General features: G+C 37.4%; 1 protein-coding gene across 1 annotated transcript; it reads left to right on the forward strand.

Annotated features, from left to right (window-relative positions):
• Window positions 1–27,178, forward strand: LOC149572442 (glutamine-dependent NAD(+) synthetase-like). The gene is made up of 4 exons (XM_089815839.1): window positions 1–176; window positions 26,208–26,253; window positions 26,454–26,582; window positions 26,923–27,178. The coding sequence occupies exons 1-4, from the start codon at window positions 1–3 to the stop codon at window positions 27,145–27,147; spliced, it is 576 nt and encodes a 191-aa protein (XP_089671965.1). The 3' UTR covers window positions 27,148–27,178.
• The last annotated feature ends 412 nt before the right edge of the window (window positions 27,179–27,590 follow it).

The raw sequence follows: 27,590 nt of genomic DNA on the forward strand, positions 1-27,590 counted from the left end.
ATGGGATTGACTGTTGAAATGACATCTGCAATTCTTAACACATGTCAATGGAAGTTTGAAACACAAAATATCATGGATAGTTTACCCAATAATGAGAAAAATGTTCAACAACATGTAGTTACCCCCTCACTGTCTGGCATCGGTGACTGTCGTCGCAGCAGTGTTGATGCATTCATGTATAAATACAAACCTGACACTCTTCCTAAAGAATCCAACCCAAGTACATGTGTCAAAGTTGAAGAATTTGATTTGGTGATTGCACCAAATAGGCTCAAAAAAATTTAGTGAAAAACCACAAACAAATGGCAACATGACAACTTTTGGTCTCCAGTGGTGAAGACGACCTCGATTTGTCAGGGAAGATAATTTATAACCCCATTAATGTCATCTTAGTTCGAGCATGAGTCGAGATAACTATATCCCAAACAAGAACATGCCCTCGGTTTTATTTATTTGTATTGACTCAAGCAGCTTCCCATTTTGACCATGCTTCTGCAAGAATATATATCTGTTATCAGCATGAACTAACTCTTCATTCTCTTGATTTGATGATATCACTCCATACACCCACAGTGACTCCAATGTTTTAATGAATCTTTGTTCTTTATAGGAGCTTGCTAACACATACTGAATATATATTAATACTATTGTATCATAATAATAATAAGATAAATAAACACTAAATATTAATACTATTATATCAATAGTAATAATAATAATACTATTATAGGTATAATAATAATATTGATACTATCTATTAATACTATAGCTATGATAATAATATGTATATTAATACTGTTATAGCTCTAATACTATTTATTAATACTAATAAACCAAAGTCGGTTTCCCTCCAATAATTATTATAATATTAATACTATTATAGCAAAGGCTATTTTCCCTCCAAATGTCATTGGAGAAAATCGGATATCCGATCTGAAATCGGATATCCGATATCAAATTTTTTCTGGCACCAATTTCTAACATATCCCCGTCCCTACAGACTCGACAACATCACTTTTTCAGTTCTTTTTTCATGGGTTTTGCAAAAAAGTGTGTTTTGGGGCCCAACCAATCGAAAAAAATTCAAAAATATAACCTTAGATGTTCAAATTTGTCATCTAAATGGGGAACAACAGTCGTCGAAAGGATAAACGTAAAAAGAAGATATATGAATATGTACAGTTGGGGAATGAAAATGTACCTATTGAAAACGATAATGTCGAAATTGAAAATTTAGAGAATGAAAATTTTGAAGATGAAATGCTAGCAAGTCATAATCCAAATTGCATAATTGACCATGTCGAAAATGACAATGCACCGGAACCTAATGCATAAGAACGTTACATATCTCCTAATTATAATCGACATGAAGGTTCTAAAACACCAAAATGGATAATTGAAATTAATGAAATGATTATTATTAGTTTGGAAGGGAAAAATTTAGAAAGAACCATTCGGTTATGGGCTTCAAGACTATATCAGATGTTTTTGGGCAACAAGACAGTGGTAGAGCAATGTCAGCTTTTCATGCACTTATTAAAGGTGCAAAAGATGAGACCTATGCTTTCCAAATTGAAGATTCATGTCAATAAAAAGTTGGAAAGAAATGTCATTATTGTGAAGAATCTTTTCAGTGCTCTCAATAGCATTGGGAAAAATAACAGGGAGAAGGATAACAAAGCTGCTCAAAGGGTTATTACAACCTCTTTGGTAAGTCATCATTTGAGAAAATGGTAGATATATGAGACAAACTTGCATTGATTTGAATCTAAATCGTACTACTTTGAGAAGAGCACTTAGTCAACAAGAGAAAATTGATGATCCTCTTCAAAATGAAACATGGGCATTTGGTGGGAGACTTCCACGTTTTGATAAGAAGCTATCTGATGATGTGAAGGAAGAAATTACACAATTTTGACACTTTAACTCACAAGTATCACCCAATGCTAAAGACATGTTAAAGTTGAGAATTGGCATCAGAGACCACACGCCACATCCTAAACACTGTTTGGAGGTAAGTCAAACTATGTTGTTCAAACGATTTAGAGAGAGTCATCCAAGTCTTCATATATCACAAAGGGCTTTTGAATCTTTGAAGCCATTTTATTGTGTTCCACTCAAAATTTGAAATACATGTTGCTGCAAATATCATGTTGAGTTTTCTATGCACTATGAACTATTACGTTCCATCCATTCTACTTTGCATGGTAAAGAAATGTTGGAGGATTGTGGTGCTAGTGAGCTTCCAAAATCATCAAGAGACTTGCTAGATCAACTTTTATGTCGTAGAGTTGATGGTTGTTTCTTTTATAGAAATGCTTGCTTAAATGAGAAGTGCTCAGAATGTAATGGCTTATCCAAGTTTGACACATGTTTCCATGAGGGGTGCGAACAAGATTTTGGAAAGACAATAGTGAAAAAAAAGGTATATGAAACGGTGAAATAAACATTGAAGAGTGGAGGTGAGAGCTCTAGATTTTAATTGGTTAGAAAAGATATCAGTGTGACTAGTTTTATTTTAGATTTCAAGGCAAATCTTTTTTACAAGTATGCAAGACATAGTCACAGGTCTCAGTGGTTGGATGAACAATTTAGAATGTGCAAAGAGACTTTTCCCATTGGCACTATTATATCAGTTGTTGATTTAGCTGAGAACTACACATTGCAACCTCAAAATGAGACACAATCTCAGTATTACAACTCTATTCAGATTGCTATTTTTTTTCACATAACATAGAGACATGCCCCTGATAGTGCGGAAGATAATCAGAAGATTATTAGACAATCATTTTTATATGAGTGATGATAGATCTCACTCTCACGAGTTTGTGCAACATTGTTTCAAGAATTATTTTGATTTCTTACATGAGCATGCAATTGCTATGGATAGACATATCATTTGGTCAGATAACTGTACAGGTCAATTCAAGAATGCTCGCATGTTTTATTGGTTGTGTAGGATGCACATAGAGAGAGGGGTGCCTCATATTTGGAGTTTTTTTGAGTTCGGCCATGGAAAAGGGGAACATGATGGAGCGGGGGCATGTGTGAAGAGAGCTCTAGTTAAGGAGCAACTGAAGATTTCAGTAGCAGAGCTTCTTGATGCTCGTAGCATTGGTGATTGGTGTAGTTTAGCATTATCACAGGGGGGGACTCTTGATTCAGTGGTACGCAGGTTCTTTTGGTTGGTTGAGGAAGGGTCTATAGTTGATAGATTAGATTGTGCTACAGTGAGAGACTCATAAAAAATGCATTCATTTCAGAGCTCTGATTCTAGTACATGGACCATTTGGACATGACAGCTAGCTTTCTTTTGTCCTAGTTGTTTTTAGTGTGATTGGGATCACTGTGAATCAAGTGAGTGGGTGGACACATGGGCTCCACATTATCTTACTCCATTGTCTATCATACCCTCTATTAGAAATGATGACATGGAAAGTTCACTTGAGCATAACCATTTATCACTTCTACTTCAGCTAGGACATGTCTTTGAATTGGTTGCACCACAAGGGAATGATGAGAAATCTGATTATTGGTTAGCACGTTGTGTAAGAGGTAAACAAAAACTTGCACAACCAATCATGAATGATGATGGATTCACATATCCTACTGGTTTAATGGTTGTCGCTAGAACATGGCTGCAGACATACATGCTTAGAAGGAACGGAATTCCTGCATTTGAAAACTATCAGAAGCACAAAATAATTCTCATATATTCGCATCTTATTATAGCAATAAATGTAAAGTTGTTGAAGCATCAAGGAAGACCAAAAGTGAAAGAAATTTTTACTATTGCTAATGTTGATCATGAAGCCCTGTTGGAGACCCTAAAACAAAGAGAGGACCCTATTGGAACACTCGACTAAGTATATTTACTTCTTATGTTATTTTCTTCATAATGATTCAATGAACTAATGATTATCTTGTTTAATACAATAAGTTACTAATTTTTTTATGATATTGGAATGTAGGTACATCATGAAGAGTTGGAGGGGAGGGGGTGGTATTGGAGAGAATTCCTAAGATTTATGATGTATTATGATGTAAAATGTGAACTTTTTTTGTATATAGTTTTTGTAATAATGAAAAAGACAGGTTAAATTAGTTGCACATTCTAATTTGTATTTTGGTAGGTTCTTTGTAAGGAATTATAAGAGGAAGATATTGAACAAGTTCTTGCAAATCATATTTGCATGTGATACAAGGCTATAAGGACAATTTTAAGAGCATTTATAACTATATGAAAGATAATTGCTTGTGGATATCTTATTACAAATTTGATTTTTTCCTTATTTGACATAAAGCTAACATTATGATTATTAAAACTATTTTTATCAAACTAATCAAATAAGAAAAATCTAGAAAGTATGGATGAACAATTAGAATGCCTGATTTCTTCCATTTTGCAACCAATCATGGCATTTGAAAGCATAAAGAGTCATAATATTGTATAATGTTTTGAAAGACTTTCATATTGAAAAGTTGTAAAGGACCATGAGATTTGAACTTTAGTAATGTCTAGGTTTGCATAGGGTAAGTGAGTCATTAGATAGGTCCTAATAAGGTCTCATAATAATCTCAAGTCATTTCATAAGTTGAAACATTCAATAAGTCACTTAAAATTTAGCTTTTTGCTTTAGAAAATTCAAATCTTGAATGTAACGGCTACATGAGCATTTTGGAAGGAAACTCCATAGTTTAAATTTTATGAAATAAAGGGAACACTAGTGCAAAGCACCTAATCAATTTTCTTTTCTTGATGTAATAAGGTCTAGAGATAGATCTAATGATCTCCCTGTGACCATCCACATTTGTAATGGACACAAGACCCCATGGTGCAACTATAAGCCTTGGCCATTAATTGGTCCAATAAAGTTGATTTTTGGTAAATTCCAAGTTTTTTAGGTAAGTCTAGATGTTTAGAACATTATTAGGGTCCCTAGGAGTTTTTAGAGTCTATTTGCAATCAAATTTGCAATAAAACTTGTCTTGGCGCAAAAATTGCAAAAAGTTGCTTAGCAACTTTTGCAATTTTCTTGACAACTTTACAAAATCTAACTCCTAACGGCTAGAACTGTTTGAATCATCAGTGCCATTAGCTCCAGGTGGGTGGGTGAACCTTAGTGACACCCTTTTTCCAGCCACGAAGACCCTCTATCATCTGTGGCCACCCTGTACCGAGGAGTCCCCAAGGTTCTCTAAGTGCGTTTTGAGGTCAATTTTTTGAGCATCATAACTTGAAGCTCGTGAGGGCTATCAATAAACTATTGAATGCTATAGGATAGTGATGTTGAGGCCTAAAATAACCTATCTCATTTTCAAGAGATCACATTCTATTTGGATTCGGCACAACGATCTCGCTCGATGCAAAAACTCGCATTGTGCCTCAGTTCATAGGTGCACCACAACATAACTTTGAAACCGCTGATCATGGCATCGAATCATCAGTTTCATTAGCTTCAGATGGGTGGGTGAACCCTAGTCACACCCTTGTTTTAGCCATGGAGACCATCCATCATTTGCGGCCACCCCGTACCGAGGAGTCTCCAAGGTGCTCTAAGTGCATTTCGAGGTCGATCTTTCGAGGGTCATAACTTGAAGCTCGTGAGGGCTATCGATGAACTATAAAATGTTGTAGGACAGTGATACTAAGGCCTAAAATAACCTATCTCATTTTTGAGAGATCACATTCTGTTTGGATTCGACACAACAATCTCGCTTGATGCCAAAACTCATAGTGTGCCTCAGTTCATAGGTGCACCACAACGTAACTTTAAAACCATTGATCTTGGCATTGAATTGTCAACGCCATTAGCACCGGATGGGTGGGTGAACCCTAGTCACACCCTTGTTCCAGCCATGGACACCATCCATCATTTGCAGCCACCCCGTACTGAGGAGTCTCCAAGGTGCTCTAAGTGCATTTCGAGGTCGATCTTTTGAGGGTCATAACTCAAAGCTCGTGAGGGCTATCGATGAACTATCAAATGCTACAGGATAGTGATATTGAGGCCTAAAATAACCTATCTCATTTTTGAGATATCACATTCTTTTTGGATTCAGCACAACGATCTCGCTCGATGCCAAAACTTGCAATGCGCCTCAGTTCATAGGTGCACCACAACGTAACTTTGAAACTGTTGATCTTGGCATCGAATCATCAGTGCCATTAGCTTTGGATGGGTGGGTGAACCCTAGTCACACCCTTGTTCCAGCCATGGAGGCCATCCATCATTTGCGGCCACCCCTTACCAAGGAGTCTCCAAGGTGCTCTAAGTGCATTTCGAGGTCGATCTTTCAAGGGTCATAACTTAAATCTCGTGAGGGCTATCGATGAATTTTCAAATGCTATAAGATGGTGATATTGAGGCCTAAAATAACCTATCTCATTTTTGAGAGATTGCATTCCGTTTGGATTCGGCACATCGATCTTGAAAGATGCTAAAACTCGTAGTGTGCCTCAGTTCATAGGTGCACCACAGCGTAACTTTGAAACTGCTAATCTTGGTATCAAATCATTAGTGCCATTAGCTCTAGATGGTTAGGTTAACCCTAGTCACACCCTTGTTCCATCCACGGAGACCATCCATCATTTGCGGCCACCCCGTACCAAGGAGTCTCCAAGGTGCTCTAAGTGCATTTCGAGGTCGATCTTTCGAGGGTCATAACTTGAAGCTCTTGAGGGCTATCGATGAATTTTAAAATGCTATAGGATGGTGATACTAAGGCCTAAAATAAAATATCTCATTTTTGAGAGATCACATTCCATTTGGATTCGGCACAGCGATCTCACCCGATACCAAAACTCGTAGTGTGCCTCAATTCATAGGTGCACCACAGCGTAACTTTGAAACCATTGATCTTGGCATCGAATCGTCAGTGCCATTAGGTCCAGATGGGTGGGTGAACTCTAGTCACAACCTTGTTCCAACAACGAAAACCATCCATCATTTGCGGCCACCCTGTACCAAGGAGTCTCCAAGGTGCTCTAAGTGCATTTCGAGGTCAATCTTTTGAGGGTCATAACTCGAAGCTCGTGAGGACTATAGATGAACTGTCAAATGCTACAGGACAGTAATACTGAGGTCTAAAATAACCTATCTCATTTTTGAGAGATCACATTCTGTTTAGATTCAGCACAATGATCTTGCTTGATGCCAAAACTCGTAGTGTGCCTCAGTTCATAGGTGCACTACAACGTAACTTTGAAACCATTGATCTTGGCATCGAATTGTCAGTGCCATTAGCTTCGGATGGGTGGGTGAACCCTAGTCACACCCTTGTTCCGGCCACGGAGACCATCCATCATTTGCGGCCACCCTTTACCGAGGAGCCTCCAAGGTGCTCTAAGTGCATTTCGAGGTCGATCTTTCAAGGGTCATAACTCAGACCTCGTGAGGGCTATTGATGAACTATTGAATGCTACAATATGGTGATGCTGAGACCTAAAATAATCTATCTTATTTTTGAGAGATCACATTCCGTTTGGATTCGGCACAACGATCTTGAAAGATGCCAAAACTCGTAGTGTGCCTCAGTTCATAGGTGCACCACAACGTAACTTTGAAACCATTAATCTTGGCATCGAATCATCGCTGCCATTAGCTCTGAATGGGTGGGTGAACCCTAGTCACACCCTTTTTTTGGCCACAGAGACCATCCATCATTTGCAGCCACCCCGTACCGAGGAGTCTCTAAGGTGCTTTAAGTGCATTTCGAGGTCAATCTTTCGAGGGTCATAACTCAAAGCTTGTGAGGGCTATTGATGAACTGTCAAATGCTACAAGACAGTGATACTAAGGCCTAAAATAACCTATGTCATTTTCAAGAGATCACATTTTGTTTGGATTTGGCATAGTGATCTCACTCGATGCCAAAACTCGCAGTGTGCCTCAGTTCATAGGTGCACCACAGCATAACTTTGAAACCATTGATCTTGGCATCGAATTGTCAGTGCTATTAGCTTCAGATGGGCAGGTGAACCCTAGTCACACCCTTGTTCTAACCACGGAGACCATCCATCATTTGCAGCCACCTCGTACCGAGGAGTCTCCAAGGTGCTTTAAGTGCATTTTGAGGTCGATCTTTCAACGATCATAACTTGGACCTCATGAGGGCTATCAATGAACTGTCAAATGCTATAGGACGATGATGCTGAGACCTAAAATAATCTATCTCATTTTTGAGAGATCACATTTCATTTTGATTCGGCACAGGGATCTTGCTCGATGCCAAAACTCGTAGTGTGCCTCAGTTCATAGGTGCACCACAACGTAACTTTGAAACTGCTAATCTTGGCATCGAATTATCAGTGCCATTAGCTCCGGGTGGGCTGGTGAACCTTAGTAACACCCTTGTTCTGGCCACAGAGACCATCCATCATCCACGGCCATCCCATACTGAGGAGTCTCCAAGGTGCTCTAAGTGCATTTTGAGGTCAATATTTTGAGAGTCATAACTCAGAGCTCGTGAGGGCTATCAATGAACCGTTGAATGCTATAGGACGGTGATGTTGAGGCCTAAAATAACTCAGAGCTCATGAGGGCTATCGATGAACTATCCAATCAAGTCTCTTAAGTTGAGATATTTTGAAGTTATGTTGAAATTGAAAAGTTGTAGTATGAGGATAGTAACAAAGTGAAGTGCTAGTTATCAAAGATTATGAATCTATGAATGACTTGGTGGTTGGGGATAGAATCCATGGTTGAGGAGTGGAGTCCTTAAATGTGTTGAGATTAGATTTGAAGCCAAGAGTTAGTTTCAAGGTTGAAGGTGGAGTTTAAAATCAGATTTGGGGTTATCTGAACCTTGTGTAGGAGATTAACAAGTGTGTTTATGTCATGATAGCACTTCAAATTATACATTGCATCCAAATTTGATAATAAAGGTTGTTAAAATGTTATTCAAAACTTATTGCATTTGAATTGAATATAACAAACATAATCAAAATTAATGATATTCCATAAACATGAATAATACACATGATCCATGATAAATTGAACAATACTAGATACTAAATTAATATGTATATCATTGTGCACATAAATGAAAAATATATATATCAAAATACATGTATCCATAGACAAAATTTTACAGAAATATATATCAAAGATCATGTATCCATAGACAAAGTACTCAAATATATATCAAAATACATAGATCCATATACAAAATGTGGCTGATCATGCCATTAGAATGTGTATAATATCAATGTTTCTGTATACAATGTGGCATATGCCATCCCAAAATGTCTCATGATGCATCCTACAAAAAATATACTATCCTAGGGTGTTGGTGGATGATCAAAATGCAGCCTCTTCGCTACACTAGGTGGATTGGATGCCTCCTACATAAACAAAAAAGGAAAACCCAAAGTTAGACTACTAAATTTATATGATTCTACGTATCTAACATTGAATTACTCAAATGCATAATGATCTTTTTTTTAATGGAGATTAATACTATCAAAATTTCATAATAAATACCTCTCTCATTGTCCTCCTGCGCTGGTCAAAAGTCCTCTCGTATGCCCTCAACAATGCTGGTACCTCTTTGATTGTGGGTTGTATATGTTCAAATACCTTTGTCAGATGAATCAACAATTTAAACTATAACACTATAATTCATAGCATGCTAAATTTATAACATATTTAATCATGAATTCAAAACTTACTATTGTAGGCTCCTCCTTAGGAGTGAGTGGTCGCGTCATCAAATCTACATAACACTCCCATCGGACCTCATGTGCACTAGGAGTCTCCTATGAGATACAAAATAGTAGTTGTTAATATCACGGAAATCAATTTTGAATTTATTTATGAAGATAAGGATAATAAAAAATAAATGATACTTATACATACAATGGGGCTCTCAGTGCGAATGGAAATCCCTGATGGTCTACGATGCGAAATCTGTACAGGCTTATCACCAGTAGCAACACCCTATATACAATAAAGAATGTAATTAAATGGGATTACTACAAACATTTGACAAGAATGCATCGATATTTAATCAAATAGAAACCGCCTAATTACCTTTCCTTTGTCAATGCGTGCTGGCTCACCCTCCGCACTTTGTCCCTCTGGGACAGGTGCTACCTGCAAGATAAAAGAAAGATTAGCAACCATATATGCTACACTATAAAATAGAAAAAAAATGCAAACACAACATAATGTACCATAGATGTCTCAAGGCCAAATGAAATGGTCAAGAGTGTGGCATCATCAATCTGTCTAAGCTCCTCCTCGGTCATCAACTAAACGTGAATGAAGATCACATACATATAAAAGTCAATATGGCTTAAAAATTAAAATTACTCTATTATAAAAATTAACTTTAAATCACATATGTCATAACAAAAATATATATACATGTATCGACACCGAAGGAGTCCATGCCTCTGCATTCCCCTCCTCTCTCGCATCAGGGTCTGTAGCCTCTGTGTGTCTCTAGTGTATCCTCATCTAATACAAAAGGATACTCAAGAAGATCACCTATGGGACCCAGGAAAATATTCTTGCACATAATGCAAGTGTGAGGCAGAAAAACGTGTGATGAGCTAGCTGATGATGAACTGGCACCAACATCATCAACATGAGGAGGCAGGATTGACCTAGCCTGAGATATCATTAGGCTACTCAGCCTATGAATGGCTCTGATATTCTGAGAGCTAGCCTCTATCATAATATCTGGATGCTGCACTCGAGGAGGAGGGGAGATATCAGTGGGGGGGACAAAAGTGCTAGCTTTCTTCTGCTGGGAAGAGGGTCTATCTTGAGGAGCTCCTAGTCCTAAGCCCATGTTTGGCTTCATGCTCCAATAGTTCACTTTAAGTTTCAACACAAATTCAGCATATAATTTTCTAAGGAAATAAAATGGTATGTCTAAATTTCCATGTGAAGGGATATCAAAGACCATCCACCAACGATCCCAAAAGTTTGCACGTATGGTGTCATTTGTGCACCATTTAATCAATAGTTTGGATTATTTTGGGTCAACTAGTAAACCCATTTTTGGGTTCACAAAAAGGTTGGCCAAATTGTCTTTGCTTATGTTGAGGGTCGCAACCTCATCATAATCCAAACCATCATCAAACATCTCATGCATTTGATCACGCCAATGAAGAGCAGCATTTTGTTGGTTTGTAAGGGTTTTAATGTTATCCACTATGGTGTTTAACATGGAGAGCCAATGTGGGTACATTATTATATGTTCTATGCAAACCTCTCGACTCAGTGAGATTTTCATTTATCAAATCCTTGATTCAATGAGGGTTTTGAGGGGGTAGAGGATTGTTTGGTGGACGGTTTTGTGGGGGTACTAGATCATTTGGTGGGGGGTTATGAGGAATATTATTTCCTGCCTTAGTGTCATCATTCTGATTGTCATTCCTATTGAATTGCAAAACGTAATATATTTTTAAAAAACCTTAATTTTAACCTCTCTTTTTTCAAAAAAAAACCCTAGATTCAACTAAAACAAACAAAATCATGCTAAAATCTATCGAATTTAGGTTAAAAATTAGTTTAAAAAACAAAAAATAAAAACCTTAATATCTAATATCTGATCCTATATCTGATATCCAGTCGCGCACTAATACTAGCCCCCAAAATGTGAGAAATAAAGGCCTGCGGGTCTGGTCTTTTTAAAATATGTAATGTTACAGATATCGGATATCCGATATTATCGAATATCCAATAGCCCGCATATCTTAAATTTTATATATAAGATATAAGATATATAACATATAACATATAGCTTTGAAATATTATATTATATTTTATTTTATATATTTTTATATTATATTTTATATATATTATATTACATTAATATATATTATAATATAAAATATTATATTATATTATTACATTATAATATAAAATATTATATTATATTATTATATTATTATAATATAATATTATTATTATATTATTATAATATAATATTATTATTATATTATATTATTATAATGTATTATATTATATTATATTATTATAGTTTATAATATATTATACTTTTTTATTATTATAGTATAATATTATACGATTATAATATAATAATATTATTATTATATTATAGTATTATTATTATTATTATTATTATTATATTATATTATATAATATTAAATAATATATTATACTATTATAATATAATATTTTTATATTATTATAATATTATAATAATAATGTCATATGATTATCAGATATCTGATAAGGCTTGGCTTTTCCTTCCAGGCTTGGTACCTAGATAGGTGGAAAAAAGTTAGAGCATATTTTGAAGCACTTTTAGACATGTTTAAACTCTATTTTTTTCACATCGCCACTTTTTGGCACACCATGATCCTGCACATACCCACATCTCAAATATAAAGAGTTTACTATTTTCAAAATTGTTTCCAATTCGGAGTTGTTCCTCACTTGTTTTTCATGGTTGTATGCTTTGCGAAAGACACATTTTGTGTGATTTCCACTCTCAAGCTCTACTTTCAAAACAAGGAAATTGATCTTTTAAAACTAGAATTTAATTTGTAAAGGTGACTTCTCAGATCTAGGGTTTTCTAGGAAGGCAACTTCTCAGATCTAGGGTTTTGCTCAAAGGAGAGATCACAATGGTGAGAGAGGAGGTGCTTCTATGGCTTTCCAGATCAAGATTTGGCAATTTGAAACAACAGAAACAATTCGGGAGCAAAGTTGTCTCTGCCAAGGGTGAGATAATTATTTATTAGGTAAGAAAAAACATCGAAAGAGAAGGCAACGGTGTATTTAGATTGGCATTGTAAGCTCTAGAAAGACATTTCACATCTTGAAGAATCCATAAATGCCCTTCCATTGTCGTGATGTGAAGAACATTATTTCTTTCAAAGGGTTTTTCATTTATTTTATTTTTGCAACAGCTAGAGTACAGAACTCAGATTGAGGAATACAATCTATGCAATCTCCTTTGATCTGTTGGTTCTGGTGTGTGATTCAAAGAACCAAAGAAGATATTGAGAATTTGACAAAGTTTCTGGTGGTTTTGACAAATATATAATAGAGTTCCCATTTCTCCTCCACAGTAGTGAACTCCAATAGTGGCAACGAACTCCAACAGCAACAACAATTTTCAATAAAGTGCCTCCAATTCATTTCCAATTCACCATGACCTCCATTTATAGCAACACATGATTCATAAGGTTTCATAAAGGATTCAACAAGTTTTCACAATTCATTATTGGGAAGCGGAGTCGAAGATGCAAAATTAACATTGATTTTAGTTGGATAAAATTACAACTACATCAAACCATTTCTTGCACTAGATATCAACTTCTAAAAAAGTTGCATCAAAAAGTCTGGTTGGATCAAGAAAAGTTAGAATTAGATTTGTAGCCCAGGATACCAATTTGTGACTTTTGTCAATCATTAATTTGCTACTATATTTACATATGAGGAAATCAGGACTTGTGACCTTCAGCAAATCCAGATCTGCGATTTTGTATATATTTGCTAAGGTTTGTAATTGGATTATTGAAACAAAAATATGGTACAGAGTGGGAAAAGGACTGGAAAGGTCAAGTGGTTTGATTCACATAAGGGTTATGGATTCATTGCCCCTGATGATGATAGAAAAGAAATTTTTGTTCACAAGACATTGATTTTCTATAATGGATTTAGATCTCTGGCAAAAGGGGAATTGGTTGAGTTTTGTATTGAGCATGAGTGAGGTGGAAGGACTAGAGCTCTTGATGTACATGGGAGGTCTTTGAACCAAGCTCATCTTCCTCTTCTTTGTCATCATGGTGGAAAAATAGATGTAAGGGATTTCAACATATCATATGGCTCTAATCGTAGTTGATGTGGTGCAAAGAAGACAAATCATGGTCTAAGGCTACCAAACCTCAGATCCAACTGATTTTGACATTTGTCATGGGCCACTTTAGTGGCCCACACCTATTTTTTCTAAAACTAGTGAGGAGATCGAACATTTCAACTACCAACTCCCTTCTTATGTGTCATGTCTAAATAACATCTCCATTATTAATCCAAAATTTTTTTCTTATCCTAATATTATTTCACTTGGAGGTAAAAAATCTGTGGGAAATCAGCATGTCAAAGTTTGGAAGGAAAATTTGGGGTCTACATCTTCAATAAGATCATCTGGTCCCAATAATAATCTGGATAGTTCAATTGCCACACTCACATATGGCGATGCCCAACTTCTTGTGATTGAAGATGGACTTCTCGAACCATAGATCTCTTACATGCTCCATATAGCAATCATCAGTAAGATTTGGTCCTTCCTCCCGGCTGCAAATCTTCTTTTTTGGGAAAAGCGTTATTGGTATGGTGTTATTGATTTATTCTACATTGATCATGAGACTTTCTTTTTAATTGCTATATTTGGTTCTAAGCTTTCTCGAGATAATGCTCTTCAAATTAACAGTTGGTTTTGTAAAGGGTTGGGAATATATACCAACACTTGGTTTCCAAACCTTAAACCTAGTCATACAACCTGTGATTTTATGCCATTTTGGATTGAGCTTCCTACTTTACCAATGGAATATAGAGATCTAAAAATTATTGGATTAATAGCATATACAATAGGGGTATTCATCAGACATGATCTAGTGCCTTTTGATGAACCATCTCTTTCTATAAGGTTTTGTGGCTTGCTAAATTTGAATAAACCATGACCTTCTTCCTTAATTATGTCATCTAAATATGGAGGTTGGAACCAAACAATTATTATTTAGGACACATAGACTGTGGTTAAGATGGCAGGTTGGTTGGGTCATTTTACTAATCAATGTCAAGATCCAAGTTGCTCTAATCTAATAGTTTGTAGTAACCATGGCTCTGACCCACTAAACTGCACTTTTAGGACACAGTCTGCTCCTTCTGACCCTAATGATGCTTGTGTATCTAAAGCTAAACTATCAAGGGGCCCATATCATTTCTCATTTGTAAATCTAATTTTTAACCATTCACTAAAGGATCACTGTTATACACAAAAAGATCAATCCCATGGAGACTGTTCAAGTCCTAATAACTCCCAATGTTGTTTTTGGGGAATTCTTTTTCTCTTATTGGTTTTTCCCAATTTAGGGTCTTTTCCCTCTAATTTTTCCTAAAAACTATATGTTTTTTTTTACCCATCTTTTGTTTAAATGGGATACTCATCAAGATAAGTATACAAGTCTAGATCAGTCTCTTTTTACATCATCAACATCTTCTAAACTTGCAATTACATATCCGGCTACCAATGAAGAAGGTGTTATTTATCCCTCTCAGTTGTTGTTAATGAGCTCATTTTTAATGATCAACCTCTTTCTTTCTTGTCTAGATTAGAAGCTACATCAGTTTCACAAGGACATTCATTGTCTTTTGAATATGCCAAAATTTTAGCAATAGAGTGTACTGTACTAATTCCTCCCAATTTCTTTGATGAAGATATCATGCTCCATGACCTACCTGAGGACAATGTACACTTTAAATTAAATCCTCCTTCACTGAGGATGGAAGGCTTTATGAATGTTTTAGATCTTAGCTTGGCAGTAAAAAAGTCTCCTATTCAAATAGATAATTCTGCTCAGTCTAGGTCCCATTTTGTTGATCTAACTCTCACTAATGTTAATTTTGATTTCTCCCAAAAATTGTCTGTGCTGCAAACCCCCCTCTCATCATCTCCTATAACTAAGAAATCTTCTAAGCCTAGGGATAGACCATCGAAAGCACCAAAAGCTAAAAAAGAAGTTGATGCAGGGATCTAGTCAACTTTGGATGGTAATTTTCCTACCTCTAAATGATCAACAAGGAGCACCAAGAGTGCTCCTTGTCAATTATGAAAATTCTCTCATGGAATGTCAGGGGTATTAATGCCCCTGAAAAATGTAATAAGATCAAGTAGTGTCTTGATTCTATCCAATGTGATCTAATCTTGCTTTAGGAGACTAAACTATCCATAAATAGCTTTCAGAAAAATATTGGATGCTAGTCAACATGGAATTCCTCACATGTTCCTAGTTTAGGTGCTTTTGGGGGCCTTGTTGTATTATGGAATCCTAAGACTATCAAGGCTCAACATCTTCATCAAGGAACTAATTGGCAAATTTTATCCATTCAACACTATGAACTTTCATTCCATTTGATTAATATTTATGGCCCTACCCCTACGTTAGATAAACAAAGTTTATGGCTTACTCTCACAGGTTTTATCCAGTAATCAGTAGGTGCCAAATTTATTATTTTCAATGACTTTAGTGTCATTCTTCATCCTAGAGATAAGTATGGAGGTATTATTCCCCTCCTACAACTACCCAGGACTTTAATGACTTTGTTAACAATAATGCTCTATTTGATGTTCCCCCACAAGATCGATCTTTTACTTGGACTAATAGAAGAGTTGGGTTACACCAGATTGCAATTAGATTGGATAGATTTTTGTGTTCACAATGTTGGAAATTGGTGAATTATACTATCCAATCGAATATACTACCATATTTAGAACTTAGCCATTTCCCTATTCAATTGTCCATCCTTCCATCAGATTCTCCTCTTACTAGTTTTTCAATACCATCTTTTAAGTTTTAAAGTGTATGGTATCATCATCCCCACTTTGATGGCCTCTTAAAACAATGGTGGAAGGATGCTCCACCAGAGCTAGGAACCAAAATATTTTAGTTTCACAAGAAAATGTAGTATGTCAAAGAGCAGGGCCTTGTTCTCCTTTGCAGACAAATCAAAAATTTGGGAATCTGAGGATTCGCCTACTCCAGTAGCTATGGAGACAAACATCTGCCTAATGTAATTTGACAACTTGTTCATGGCCTTGAGCTATGCCTTAGTCATTTTTTAGCTCATTGAGCTCGCTGCCAATCTCTTTATTGAAGAACTCCCATAGGTATCTCTTGTATCGTGCTAGGGCAGGCCCATTCTAAGTATAGAAGGACTGGATGATGGTCAAAAGGAGCACAAAAACTCGTACGGTATGGAGAAAGTAATCTTGCAAGTGCAGAGGGAGGTATCCATACGGTGGAGGGAGAGGGCAAGTACGGATTATGGTGCCTAAACTGTTTGTACAGTGCCAAGACAATGCCCAAAGAGGTCGTACGGTGTGTTTGGGTGTTTTTGTACAGTGTAAGGTGGGGAGTATGTGCGGCAAGGATATATCTTCAGTCTGTATGGGAAGGTAGCAGGTTGTATGACACAAGAAAGTGTAGTACAGTGATGAATGTGTAATGGTTGTACCTAATATTGGTCGTACAACATCAAGGGGAGGCAATTTGTGGAGTGTAGGTCAAGTACGGATGGAGGGGAAAATGTGTGGGAGAGTAAGAGGTGTTGCCTGAATGGGAGGCCATACAGTGTATGGTGGGAACTAGAGATAGATGGAGTTTGTAGGTGATGCACAGATAGACTTTGCAGACTAACTGATAGTGTAAATAAATAGCAAGATTTGATGTAGATAAACAAAAATTGGAAATACACAAGACAAGAGAGTAGATCAGACCAATGCAATGAATATTCGCAATATGATGATGCTCTGACTTGCTAGATCCGAGCGAAATGTTACAGGCGACAGAATAGGGTGAGGGTTGAATCCCACCGAAACTGGACAAACCAAATAGGGAAGGTCTTTCACTTCGGAAATGGTGATCAACAGAGAACTCCAACAGGAATTCACAATACATAGAAAATTATCCAAATTCCATACCTAAAGACTACCTACAAGTCATGCTTAAATACCTATCAGGGAACTTTTCGAGGGTGTACAAAAATAGCCGACTGCGACACAAACTACAGAAACAAAATAAAAATGGGTCCAAGATATATTAAATCAATAGGCCCATTAACAAGGTTTAATTAAATACATTTATTTTATAATGGGGACATTATAGTCCTCCTATCCCAAAATTTGTTTTTCCTCAAGCAAATGCACATCTGGTTGTATGAAACCTTCTGTAGTCAGCTCCTTTAGTTCCGAGTCAAGCACTAAGTAAATCTTCCCGCTGAAGTAAATGATGTCATCAATAACTTTGTATCTTTCATCACGTACATAGCCATCCATCAACTCACATGCAAAAGTGTTCTTGGAATACTCGACCAATAGATGGGCTCGCCAATTATCCAAAGAATGTGGTGAGGTGTTAACTATCTTGTTTTTATTTGCAGCGTATGGGACCAAATCCTATTTAAAAATTGTCTCCATCTTCTTGATTGTGACTTCCCTCAATCCTTTATTTGACATTCTTCTTAGCAGCACCTTCTTGCCATCTATCTTGAATGAAAAGTCCATCCTTTTGAAACTTTGGGTGTGTTGGTCAAGAGTTTCCAACCACTGAATGCCCAAAATGATATCGGTATCAACCAAATCTATGACAAAGAAATCATCTGTCATGGTATAGTTTCTCATGGAAATTTGTAGTCGTGGAATCACATGAGTGCAAGGTAACAAGGCTCCTCCTGAAACCTTAACCTCAAGTCCTCCATGCTCAATTGCGTGCAGGCTTTTGCTAGTAATCAAAGATCAATTTATGAAATTGAGTGTGGCACCACTATCAATCATGATTGGGACTCGTTTTTTGTGAAGTGTGCCACGAACCTTGAAGATACCACCTACACTCGATGTAGTTAGGGTAGCAATGGAACCCCCTTTTTGTATTAGGGCATTTATTCTCTCCTACTAGGTAATGTCTTCATCTGTTGCTGCAGGTATTTGTCCTTCGTCGTCATCAGGCATCACTTCAATGTAATGAATCTTTCCCTTGCTAAGGCAACAATGGCCAGGTCACCATGGTTCTTTGCATGTAAAACAAAATTTTTTCCTCCGAAGTTCTTGCCGAGAATGTTCATCAATCTGAGGTTTCTTTTGAACTATCTCGTTATCCTTGTCTTCTTGTGGGGATGGTGTTGGTGTAGCTACGTGAGTTTTCGTGGAAGATGCAGCCATGTCACGCACCTTCTTAATAGCTTCGTTGAGTGTACACGGGTTGAACCCTTTGATCCAACCTCTCAAAGGCTCCCTCAGCCCATCCATGAATAACACAATTCGGTGTCTTTCAGAGATGTCTGTGAGTAGGATTGATAGCCTTTGAAACTCAATAATGTAGTTGTCTATCGTGCCCGTTTGCTTTAGCTGAGCTAGATCTTTGCAGTTTTGCTCAGGATCTTTCCTATCGAAACGATTAATGAGTCTCTTAGTGAACTTGACATAAGAGGTCACTTGGTCGTGACCAAGAGTGACCAATCCATGATGCCACCACTCATGCACCACTCCTTCCAGATGAAGAGCTACGAACTTGATTGCTTCCTCTTCGAGCATTGGATTGAGTTGGAAATAGGTATCTGCCTTTAGCACCCATGACTGTGCAGTAATGACTCCAAATCCATCAAATGGCAATAAGTTTACCTTTCTGATCTTTCTCTTGAGATCATCATTAAAATAACTGTGATTTCTCCCGCCAGAATATCTCATTCTTAGATCAACATAGTCTCTATAAGATATATCACCTTCCATATTCACGTTCTGCCAATCTTATCGAAGTTTTTCTTGCATTTCCTCAAAAGTGGGCTCTCTTCCTTTGCATGGTGCTTCCGTCCTTGGAAGGAAGATGGGTATCAAGGGTTGAGAGCAAGAGGGTTGAAAATTTGTCCTTCCCGAAACAAAATCATCACTATGCCCATTTTGTTCTCCTGTCTTTTCCTCGGCCAATTTTTGTAGAGTTTCTTGCATAAGCGTTTGGGTTTCGTTGATTTGCATTTGGTTTCTGTTCAACTCTCTCAAAAGATTCATGAGTTCTGTCATGGAATCTTGATAATCTTCCATTCTATCAATAGGGTTACTCTGCCTTCTCCTTTGAGTATTAACTTGCATTCACTTCCACAGGCGGGTAGGATCAAAAGCTCTAATACCAATATAATGTTCCCGAGTACAAGAGGACTAGATGATGGTCAAAAGGAGCTAAAAAACTCGTACAACGTGGAAAAAGTAATCTTGCAAGTGTAAAGGGAGGTATCCATATGATGGAGGAAGAGGGCAAGTACGGAATATGGCACCTAATTTGTTTGTATGGTACCAAGACAATGCCCAAAAAGGTCGTACGGTGTTGCCAGAATGACCGTACAATGTAACTACAATGATTGTACGGTGTTACCAGAGGGATCATACAGTGTGTGTGGGTGTTTTCGTACGGTGTAAGGTGGGGAGTATGTGTGGCAGGAATATATCTCCAATCCATATAAGAAGGTAGCAAGCCGTATGACACAAGAAAGTGCAATACGGTGATGAATGTGTAATGGCCGTATGGCATCAGAGGGAGGCAATGTGTGGAGTGTAGGTCAAGTATGGATGGAGGGGAAAATGTGTGGGAGAGTGAGAGCCATTGCCTAAATGGGAGGCCATACAGTGTATGGTGGGAACTGGAGATCGATGGAGTTTGTAGGTGATGCATAGAGAGAGTTTGCAAACTAACAGATAATGTAAATAAATAGCAAGATTTGATGCAGATAAACCACAATTGGAAATACACAGGACAAGAGAGTAGATCAAACCAACGCAATGAATATTTGCAATATGATGATGCTCTGACTTACCAGACCCGAGCGAAGTGTTACAGGTGATGGAATAGGGTGAGGGTTGAATCCCACCAAAACCGAACAAACCAAATAGGGAAGGCCTTTCACTTACGAAATGGTGATCAATAGAGAACTCCAATAGGAATTCACAGTACATAGAAAATAATCCAAACTGCATACCTAAAGACTACTTACAAGTCGTGCTTAAATACCCATTGGGAAACTTTTCGAGGGTGTACAAAGATAACCGACGACGACACAAACTATGGAAACAAAATAAAAATGGGTTCGAGATATATTAAATCAATCGGCCCATTAACAAGGTTTAATTAAATACATTTATTTTATAATGGGGACATTACACATGTTGCACTGCTGGATAGTGAAGTACGATGGGTCATGCTCTACCAGACTTCCCTCCTTTTGTGCACGGGTGACCCTTTAAAACATAATATCCTGACACTGCATGCTTTCCTACGAATGCCAACATTAGAGTCTTCTTCATTTTCTTTAAGGTAGGAGCTTGCTTCATTGTCTGGGAGATCAAATCCTTTGGTGGCACGCTCTCCTCCACTCTCTTTCTCTTCCAGTTCAAAGTATTCTCCAACCATGATTCAGATTGCACCACATTCAAAGAAGAGTGAAGTGTTGCACAGTCGAAGAACTTTCTTGGCATTGGTGGTCTCCATCTTCTTGCTAGAAAATGGAAATATTACGGTTTTGGAGGAAGAAACCACAACTGGGATATTACTTTGTGTTGTTGGTGCTTGAGGTATCTATTGTGGTAGGGATCCTCCATCATGTCCATCGTCACCATCAGATCCATCCAAGTTAATCACTGGGATAAAGGAACCTTGCTACTTTGGATTTTCAAGATCTGCCATTTCACCCTTCTCCGCTCCCTTGTCTCACTCTTTCTCCAACTCTTCATTGGAAACTATAACTAGAGTAGGCCCACCTCCACAAGTTGGAGAGACTTGGACGTTTCTCTTTGGAGGGTAATCTCCATCTCTGCCATCTTCTACGACTGTTTATGGTGGTCCCACTAAGGTACTTGTAGTCACAACTATTGTAGCTATTGAGATTGCGGGAGAGAACTATGCAAGATGAGAACCCGATGGTGAATCACCTGTCCTCTTTCTCTGAACTTGGGTCCACTCGACCCAATTACAGTTCTTTTGCTAAATCCTATTGTCAATACCTCCAAATTACTAACTGCTGGGCCGAGGGGAGGAGTAGAATCAAAGGTGTATTCTTCACCTCATTCAAATAGGTAGAAGACTACATGAATTGCCCATCATCTACAACTCCCTCCATGTTTATGAAATCAATAGGTGTATTCTTCACCTCATTCAAATAGGTGGAAGACTACATGAATTGAACATCATCTACAACTCCCTCCATGTTTATGTTCACACCATAAAGCTTTAGTTGATCCACTATCATCCTTGAAAAGAATCTTTCTCGGTTCTCAACTTCATCCTTGCAGTTAGCCCAATAATCTTCTAAGGCCAGAACATGCTTGTAAGAAGAGCCTAGCTGCAAATTGTCTTTTATATAATCCACAGGGTCGAATTACAATCTGATTACCTCATAAGAGATTGGCTTGTACCTATCTTCAAAGTTCCTCACTACATTCTTCGCGTTCGACCTCGAGGCACATGAATAAGCTCCAACTTATATCAGGAATGGGATTCTTGCTTTCTTCACGACCGAACAGAGCTCATTAACTTCCATGATCTGCCTGCACATTTCTACCCATACTATTTGGTCATCTGAAGATCAGGGCACCTTCCACGGAAATCTATCAAAACACACTACTCTGAGGTAAGAGAAGGTTGGAAACTGAATGAAGAAACTCTCAAACTGAAGTACCATTTCCATAGCTTCTAGAGAGACACGATGCTCAGGGCACCTGTGCAACATACAGAAAATTCACATCATGAATGCATCAATTATCTTTACAAAATCTACATATCTCCTATGCAGCTGGAGGCATGGGTAAAAGTCATAAACCAAAATATCTTCGTTGAATTCCTGTACATGCGGCAATCTTGGGTACAAATCGATGGTCACCAAGGCATAGATTAGGTATGACATATAAAAACTCCATTTGGGCCTTAGTGCTCTGGAGCTAGCTAGAGAGGTTGTCGCTCATGATCTGAGCCCAATCTACATGCTTTCTTTTCGCGCACACGGCTTGCACCATATAGAAGGAGTGCACAAAATTCAGAGAAACCTCCTTGCCCTTCAGCTGGCAACAGAACCATTATGTGGATAATCTCTCTCTTTAAGTTCGTGCCATACAAAGTCTTTGGCACTTTGCTCTTTCTTCCTGGAGTGGTCTATAACCAAGAGGTCATCATATCTCCTTTGTGCAAGGTCTTCTTTCCCTTGAACATGGAGGCTAAATTCCAGAAGTCCATGTTGCTCTAGACATCCCTCACGGACAGTCTGAAACTGGTCTATAGCGTGTTTCGGTCGAGGGTGAGGAGTACTTCATCTCCAGGCATCTTTATTTGCTTGGTGCTGGGATCATAGTGCGATATGCATTCCATGATAAGCTCGAGCGCTTGAACTGCAACTGGAAACATGGCTGCTTCAACTAAGCTGCTTTCCTTCAACCTCTGTGTGATAGGGTGAATTGGGTCCACATTCAGCCTTTGATGCAAATCACCCAAATCATAAAACCTCTATGAAGTATCACTTAGATTTTTCAGTGTGCAATCAATCCCGTTGAGACTGTCATAACCCATAAACCTCGTAGACATGGCTTTCTATAACACTTAAGCAAGCAACTGAATTACAAATTTTGAAAATGGGCATTAGGGAGAAGGAATGATCAACTTTTGCCAGGTGGATTTTACTTTATATATCTCCTTTTTCGATCGTTGGCTAGAAATCCATGCAATTGGATTTTCATTTATTTTCGGCATGCTCAAGGCTTTCAATGATCGGACTTGCATTAACTCCAGGCTTAATGGGCAGAAAAATGATGTCATCCGTGCCTTGCCGTACAACATGTTTAAGGGAAAGATCAAATCGTTACAAATCTGCCGATTTGAAATGGAGAGGCAATAGTTCTAACTTCCTGACACAAAATTTGGCCAAGGCATGATATGATATGAGATGATAGATTTTAATGACGTCCACGAGACTAAAGTAGTCTATGGGACCCATGCAATCGCCCTCTCGAGTCAGGAGCCAAACTAGTCAGTTGCAAAGTTTTGGTTAACTTGTCTCTTCTTCTTTGAATTTTGATAATCAACTCCGCTGTTCTCTTCACTTGATCTTCCTCAAATAAATAGTTGAAGTCCTTGTTCTGCAGAATTTTTGTATAATCAGATCTGATGTCGTTGTAAGCCAAGCATTCCATGACAAAGTGTTGCTCTGTCTCCACTGTTCCCATATTGCAAAATAAACATGTTCTGTCTGCCCACTCTTCCTTTGGAACTTGCCATCTACCAGTTTCACATCGCAGCTGATGTGAACTAGTTCTAATTTGTGCCATCAACATTTTTGCTTTCCAGTTAATAGGTGCCCTTATATAGGCCTTTTCATCATGACTAGAAGTGGGATTAAATTCTTTAATGTAATAAGATTTTTTCCTCCCTATGTGTCTTGTCCACAGAATATTACGAAATTTTTCATTGACAAACTTTTTTATTTCTTTAATGTTATCCGGGCAAGCTTGGATTTTGATATCTCATTTCTGCATCCATTTGTCATTTTGTTTCATCCATGTGCTTTTCCGCCTCACAAGTTTTTCCTCTATTACCAACTTGGGCCAACGATGTGTTTCTAGACCTTGGGTTTTCTTTAAATAGCTTAGCATTCGGGTCAATGCGACGGCTTCTAATGGAAAGGAACCCACCTCCGCCAAAAGGATTTCATACGGAACTGTGGTCTTGACTTTAAGATTGCATGTGATAAAGTGTTTTTGAATTCTTTCTACTTGCCGCCATTTCTGTTTGGACATACTACCGCCCCACACTTCACATCCGTATAGAATAACCGGAGTGACCAGCAAACCAAACAGAGTTTTCATGGTCGTCCAATCCCATAATTCTGCGTTCCTGCACTTGTTTTGTAAAGAGTATAACGCCTTCCAGCCCCCTTGGATTCTTTTCGATCTACAAGTATCCCAGTTGAGTTTGTTATGAAAATCGATGCCCAAGTTGCATGAAATCTTTGTCGAGCTCTGGATTTTTGGCTTCTGGCGGAGACTGCCTCTCTTTCTGCTTTGTAGAGTTGGTTGTCCAACCGAATGGGATGCTCTTTTCCGTCTTTTCTATTTGATAGACTCTATAGAGTATCATTTTATTTTATACTTTTTAAGTGTTTGAGCTATTTATTATGTTGCTAAAGCTCCTAAATGTTCTTTAAGCTGTAGTTGTAAAATTCAGGCCTGATAATTTCAAAAACTTGACGAAAAATTGAGCGTATTTGTTGAACATTTGAAAACATATATTACTAAATTTGTAGAACATATTACTGATTTTCACTACATATAAATCAGCATCAGTGTTTAATGTATATCATAGACCAGAAAATGAGCTCAACCTCTAAAACATATGATCTTGAAGTTTCAGTATTAGTAAAAATATATAAATCATAAATTTCTTCTAAAGACTAAAACTCAAAAAAACATGTTGCCACTCTAATGGTATTATGGTAGTGGATGGTATAGCTGCAATATCCTCAATAGCTTCATTCATAGTGGTAGTATCAAGCTACGTATTCAGGCAACTTGCCCTTGGTGGGTTACCATGTTTGCCTTATGTCTGTTCATACACTGTCATGTTCGCTTTCTATTCAGCTGCCTCCTCCAAATTAGCTATATGTTGCAAGTGGATGTATAAGAATTGCAATTTTGAATTTTCAAATGGAATTTTGGCAAATTAGTAAAATAGTAAACATTAAAATATTTGAATCCTACTGAAATTCGAAGTGAACATTCAACATTAACAATTTAGGATTATAGTCTGAACAATGAAAATGTCAAATTCAAATTTTTTGTTATATTCAGGATTTTATCAAGATGATTACAATGAGTAGAATAATGTCAAAATAACTAAATGTAGTGAAGGGAGACCTTTAATCATGCCCAAACTACTCATTAGAACTACTGAATCACACATGGTCAATCTCTGCCAAACTAATACCAACCAGCCCTGCCCCCTGTAATTGTAGCTTCCTTGCCAATTTGTGCTGGTTCCTTTGGCTCTACATCCCATTGTGAAATTGGACTTTCTTTGTATACAAATGTCTTCACATCATTAGGACACGAAGCACTATGTATAATTGACTTCAAAACTAATCATAAAATTTGGAAACCTTCAAAATTAGATGAATCGATACTACTTTTAATCAACTCATTGCAGTTTTTTCTCGCTTAATTTTTCCTCTCTGGGCTTGCCAAGTGAAATTGATTTCAATGACTTCTTTTCTGTAAGTTTAACTTTTGATTACGCCTTAGGTTCTGGCAACTGCATGGAGAGAGATTGTTGCACAGAGAAGGACGAGTCCCATTTTGCTTTAAATTTTGGAGTCTGAGTTTCACAATTTTTGGCCTTCATGTTCAATCTTAACCATTTTTTAAGGTGGTCATTTGTTTAAATCAGTGAACTGCCTAATTGGCTGAATCATTTTTGACAGGCATTTATATGGTCGTGTTATATGCAAAACAGTCTGCGGGTTCTATGTACTAATTAATTTCCATTTTTTATGTTAAGTTTCAAGTCGTCATTGAAGTACTCGTAGGACTAATGAATCATGACATTTATGTAGAGATAACTTACGAGATGAGATTGAGGAGAGGTTTTAATAATAAAAGCATGTCTTAGATCACTTATGTAATCAACAATAGGTCTTAATTTTCTCTTGTTCTGGTTGTACCTCCAGCACCTTTGCCACAGATGGTGTGGTCGCTTGACTCCTGCAGAAGTTGCAGAAAAAGTTAAATATTTCTTCCGATATTATTCTTTAAATCGACATAAGATGACAACCTTGACCCCTTCGTACCATGCTGAGGTGCGTACATCTATCATTTGGTTTTAGAAGTCATATTGTTTCTTACATAAAAACCTATCGTAGAAGCCGTATGGATGCACATTGCAAGACTGTTTTACGAATTGATCAAGAGTTCTAATATTCGTTCTTCAACGCATGACTCTGGCACGTTAAACATAAGTCAAGGAAAAAATTAAAACTGCTTGTGCTTCTGTAGGATGTCCTAAAGGTTATAAAGATTTATTTAGTTTAGATCATGTAACCCTATCTCATGCTCAACATTGAATGAGAGAATCCAAGATTCCTTTTTAAACTAAATTGGGTTCCCTCTAATTGTTTTGGATCTTGCATTTGATCGCAGAGTTATTCTCCAGAGGACAACCGGTTTGATCTTAGGCAGTTCCTCTATAATACTCGTTGGCCTTGGCAGTTTCGAAAAATAGATGAACTTGTAGAGCAAGATCAGGTTATCAATGGTCCTTACACAACGTGTGATGGTCCAACACAAGTAGAAATTGCAAGTGCCCGTGGCTCTGGTATGGGTGTGCCAGCGGCAAATTCAGCAAACCCATCTGCTGGGATTTAGTAATTGACCTCAAAGATCTTGCTTGGCTGCTTACGCTTTATATTGTATAAATATTCGGCTATTCAGTGTTCTATTATCATTGGATATCTTAGTGGACTAAAGAGACTTTTGGCCCAAGCTATATGTCACAGGAAACTCGCCTTATTTTATTGAAGATTTAGTTATGGGATAGCCCGTTGTGAACTGATATGCTATTTATAGCCTTTGTTCTTTAACATTATTCTGATCGTGATGACAACAATTTCTGCTTGCATGTTTATAATTTGGTTTTGGCCTTTAAACAAATCATATTTTAATTTCGATTTCCCTTCATAGATTTATCCATGTATGGGAAAGTATTTTTTTTTAATAGATGTATTTAAATTTTAGTAGAAACTTCCCTATTTACAATCTATTATATTGTTTCCACTTTTTTCTCATGTCTAGATGTAGACTGGTAGACC

Source organism: Cupressus sempervirens, chromosome 2 (genome assembly GCF_028749045.1).
Source record: "Cupressus sempervirens isolate cs-2001-9-10 chromosome 2, ASM2874904v1, whole genome shotgun sequence".
Lineage (NCBI taxonomy): Eukaryota > Viridiplantae > Streptophyta > Pinopsida > Cupressales > Cupressaceae > Cupressus > Cupressus sempervirens.

What these genes read in the sequence shown, in the direction of transcription:
- LOC149572442 (XM_089815839.1), top strand. Translation starts at nt 1, where the DNA reads ATGGGATTGACTGTTGAAATGACATCTGCAATTCTTAACACATGTCAA. An exon ending in AGCAGTGTTGATGCATTCAT is followed by an intron (nt 177 to 26,207) that starts GTATAAATACAA and finishes CATTTTTGACAG; the next exon opens with GCATTTATATGGTCGTGTTA. An exon ending in AAACAGTCTGCGGGTTCTAT is followed by an intron (nt 26,254 to 26,453) that starts GTACTAATTAAT and finishes TTGTACCTCCAG; the next exon opens with CACCTTTGCCACAGATGGTG.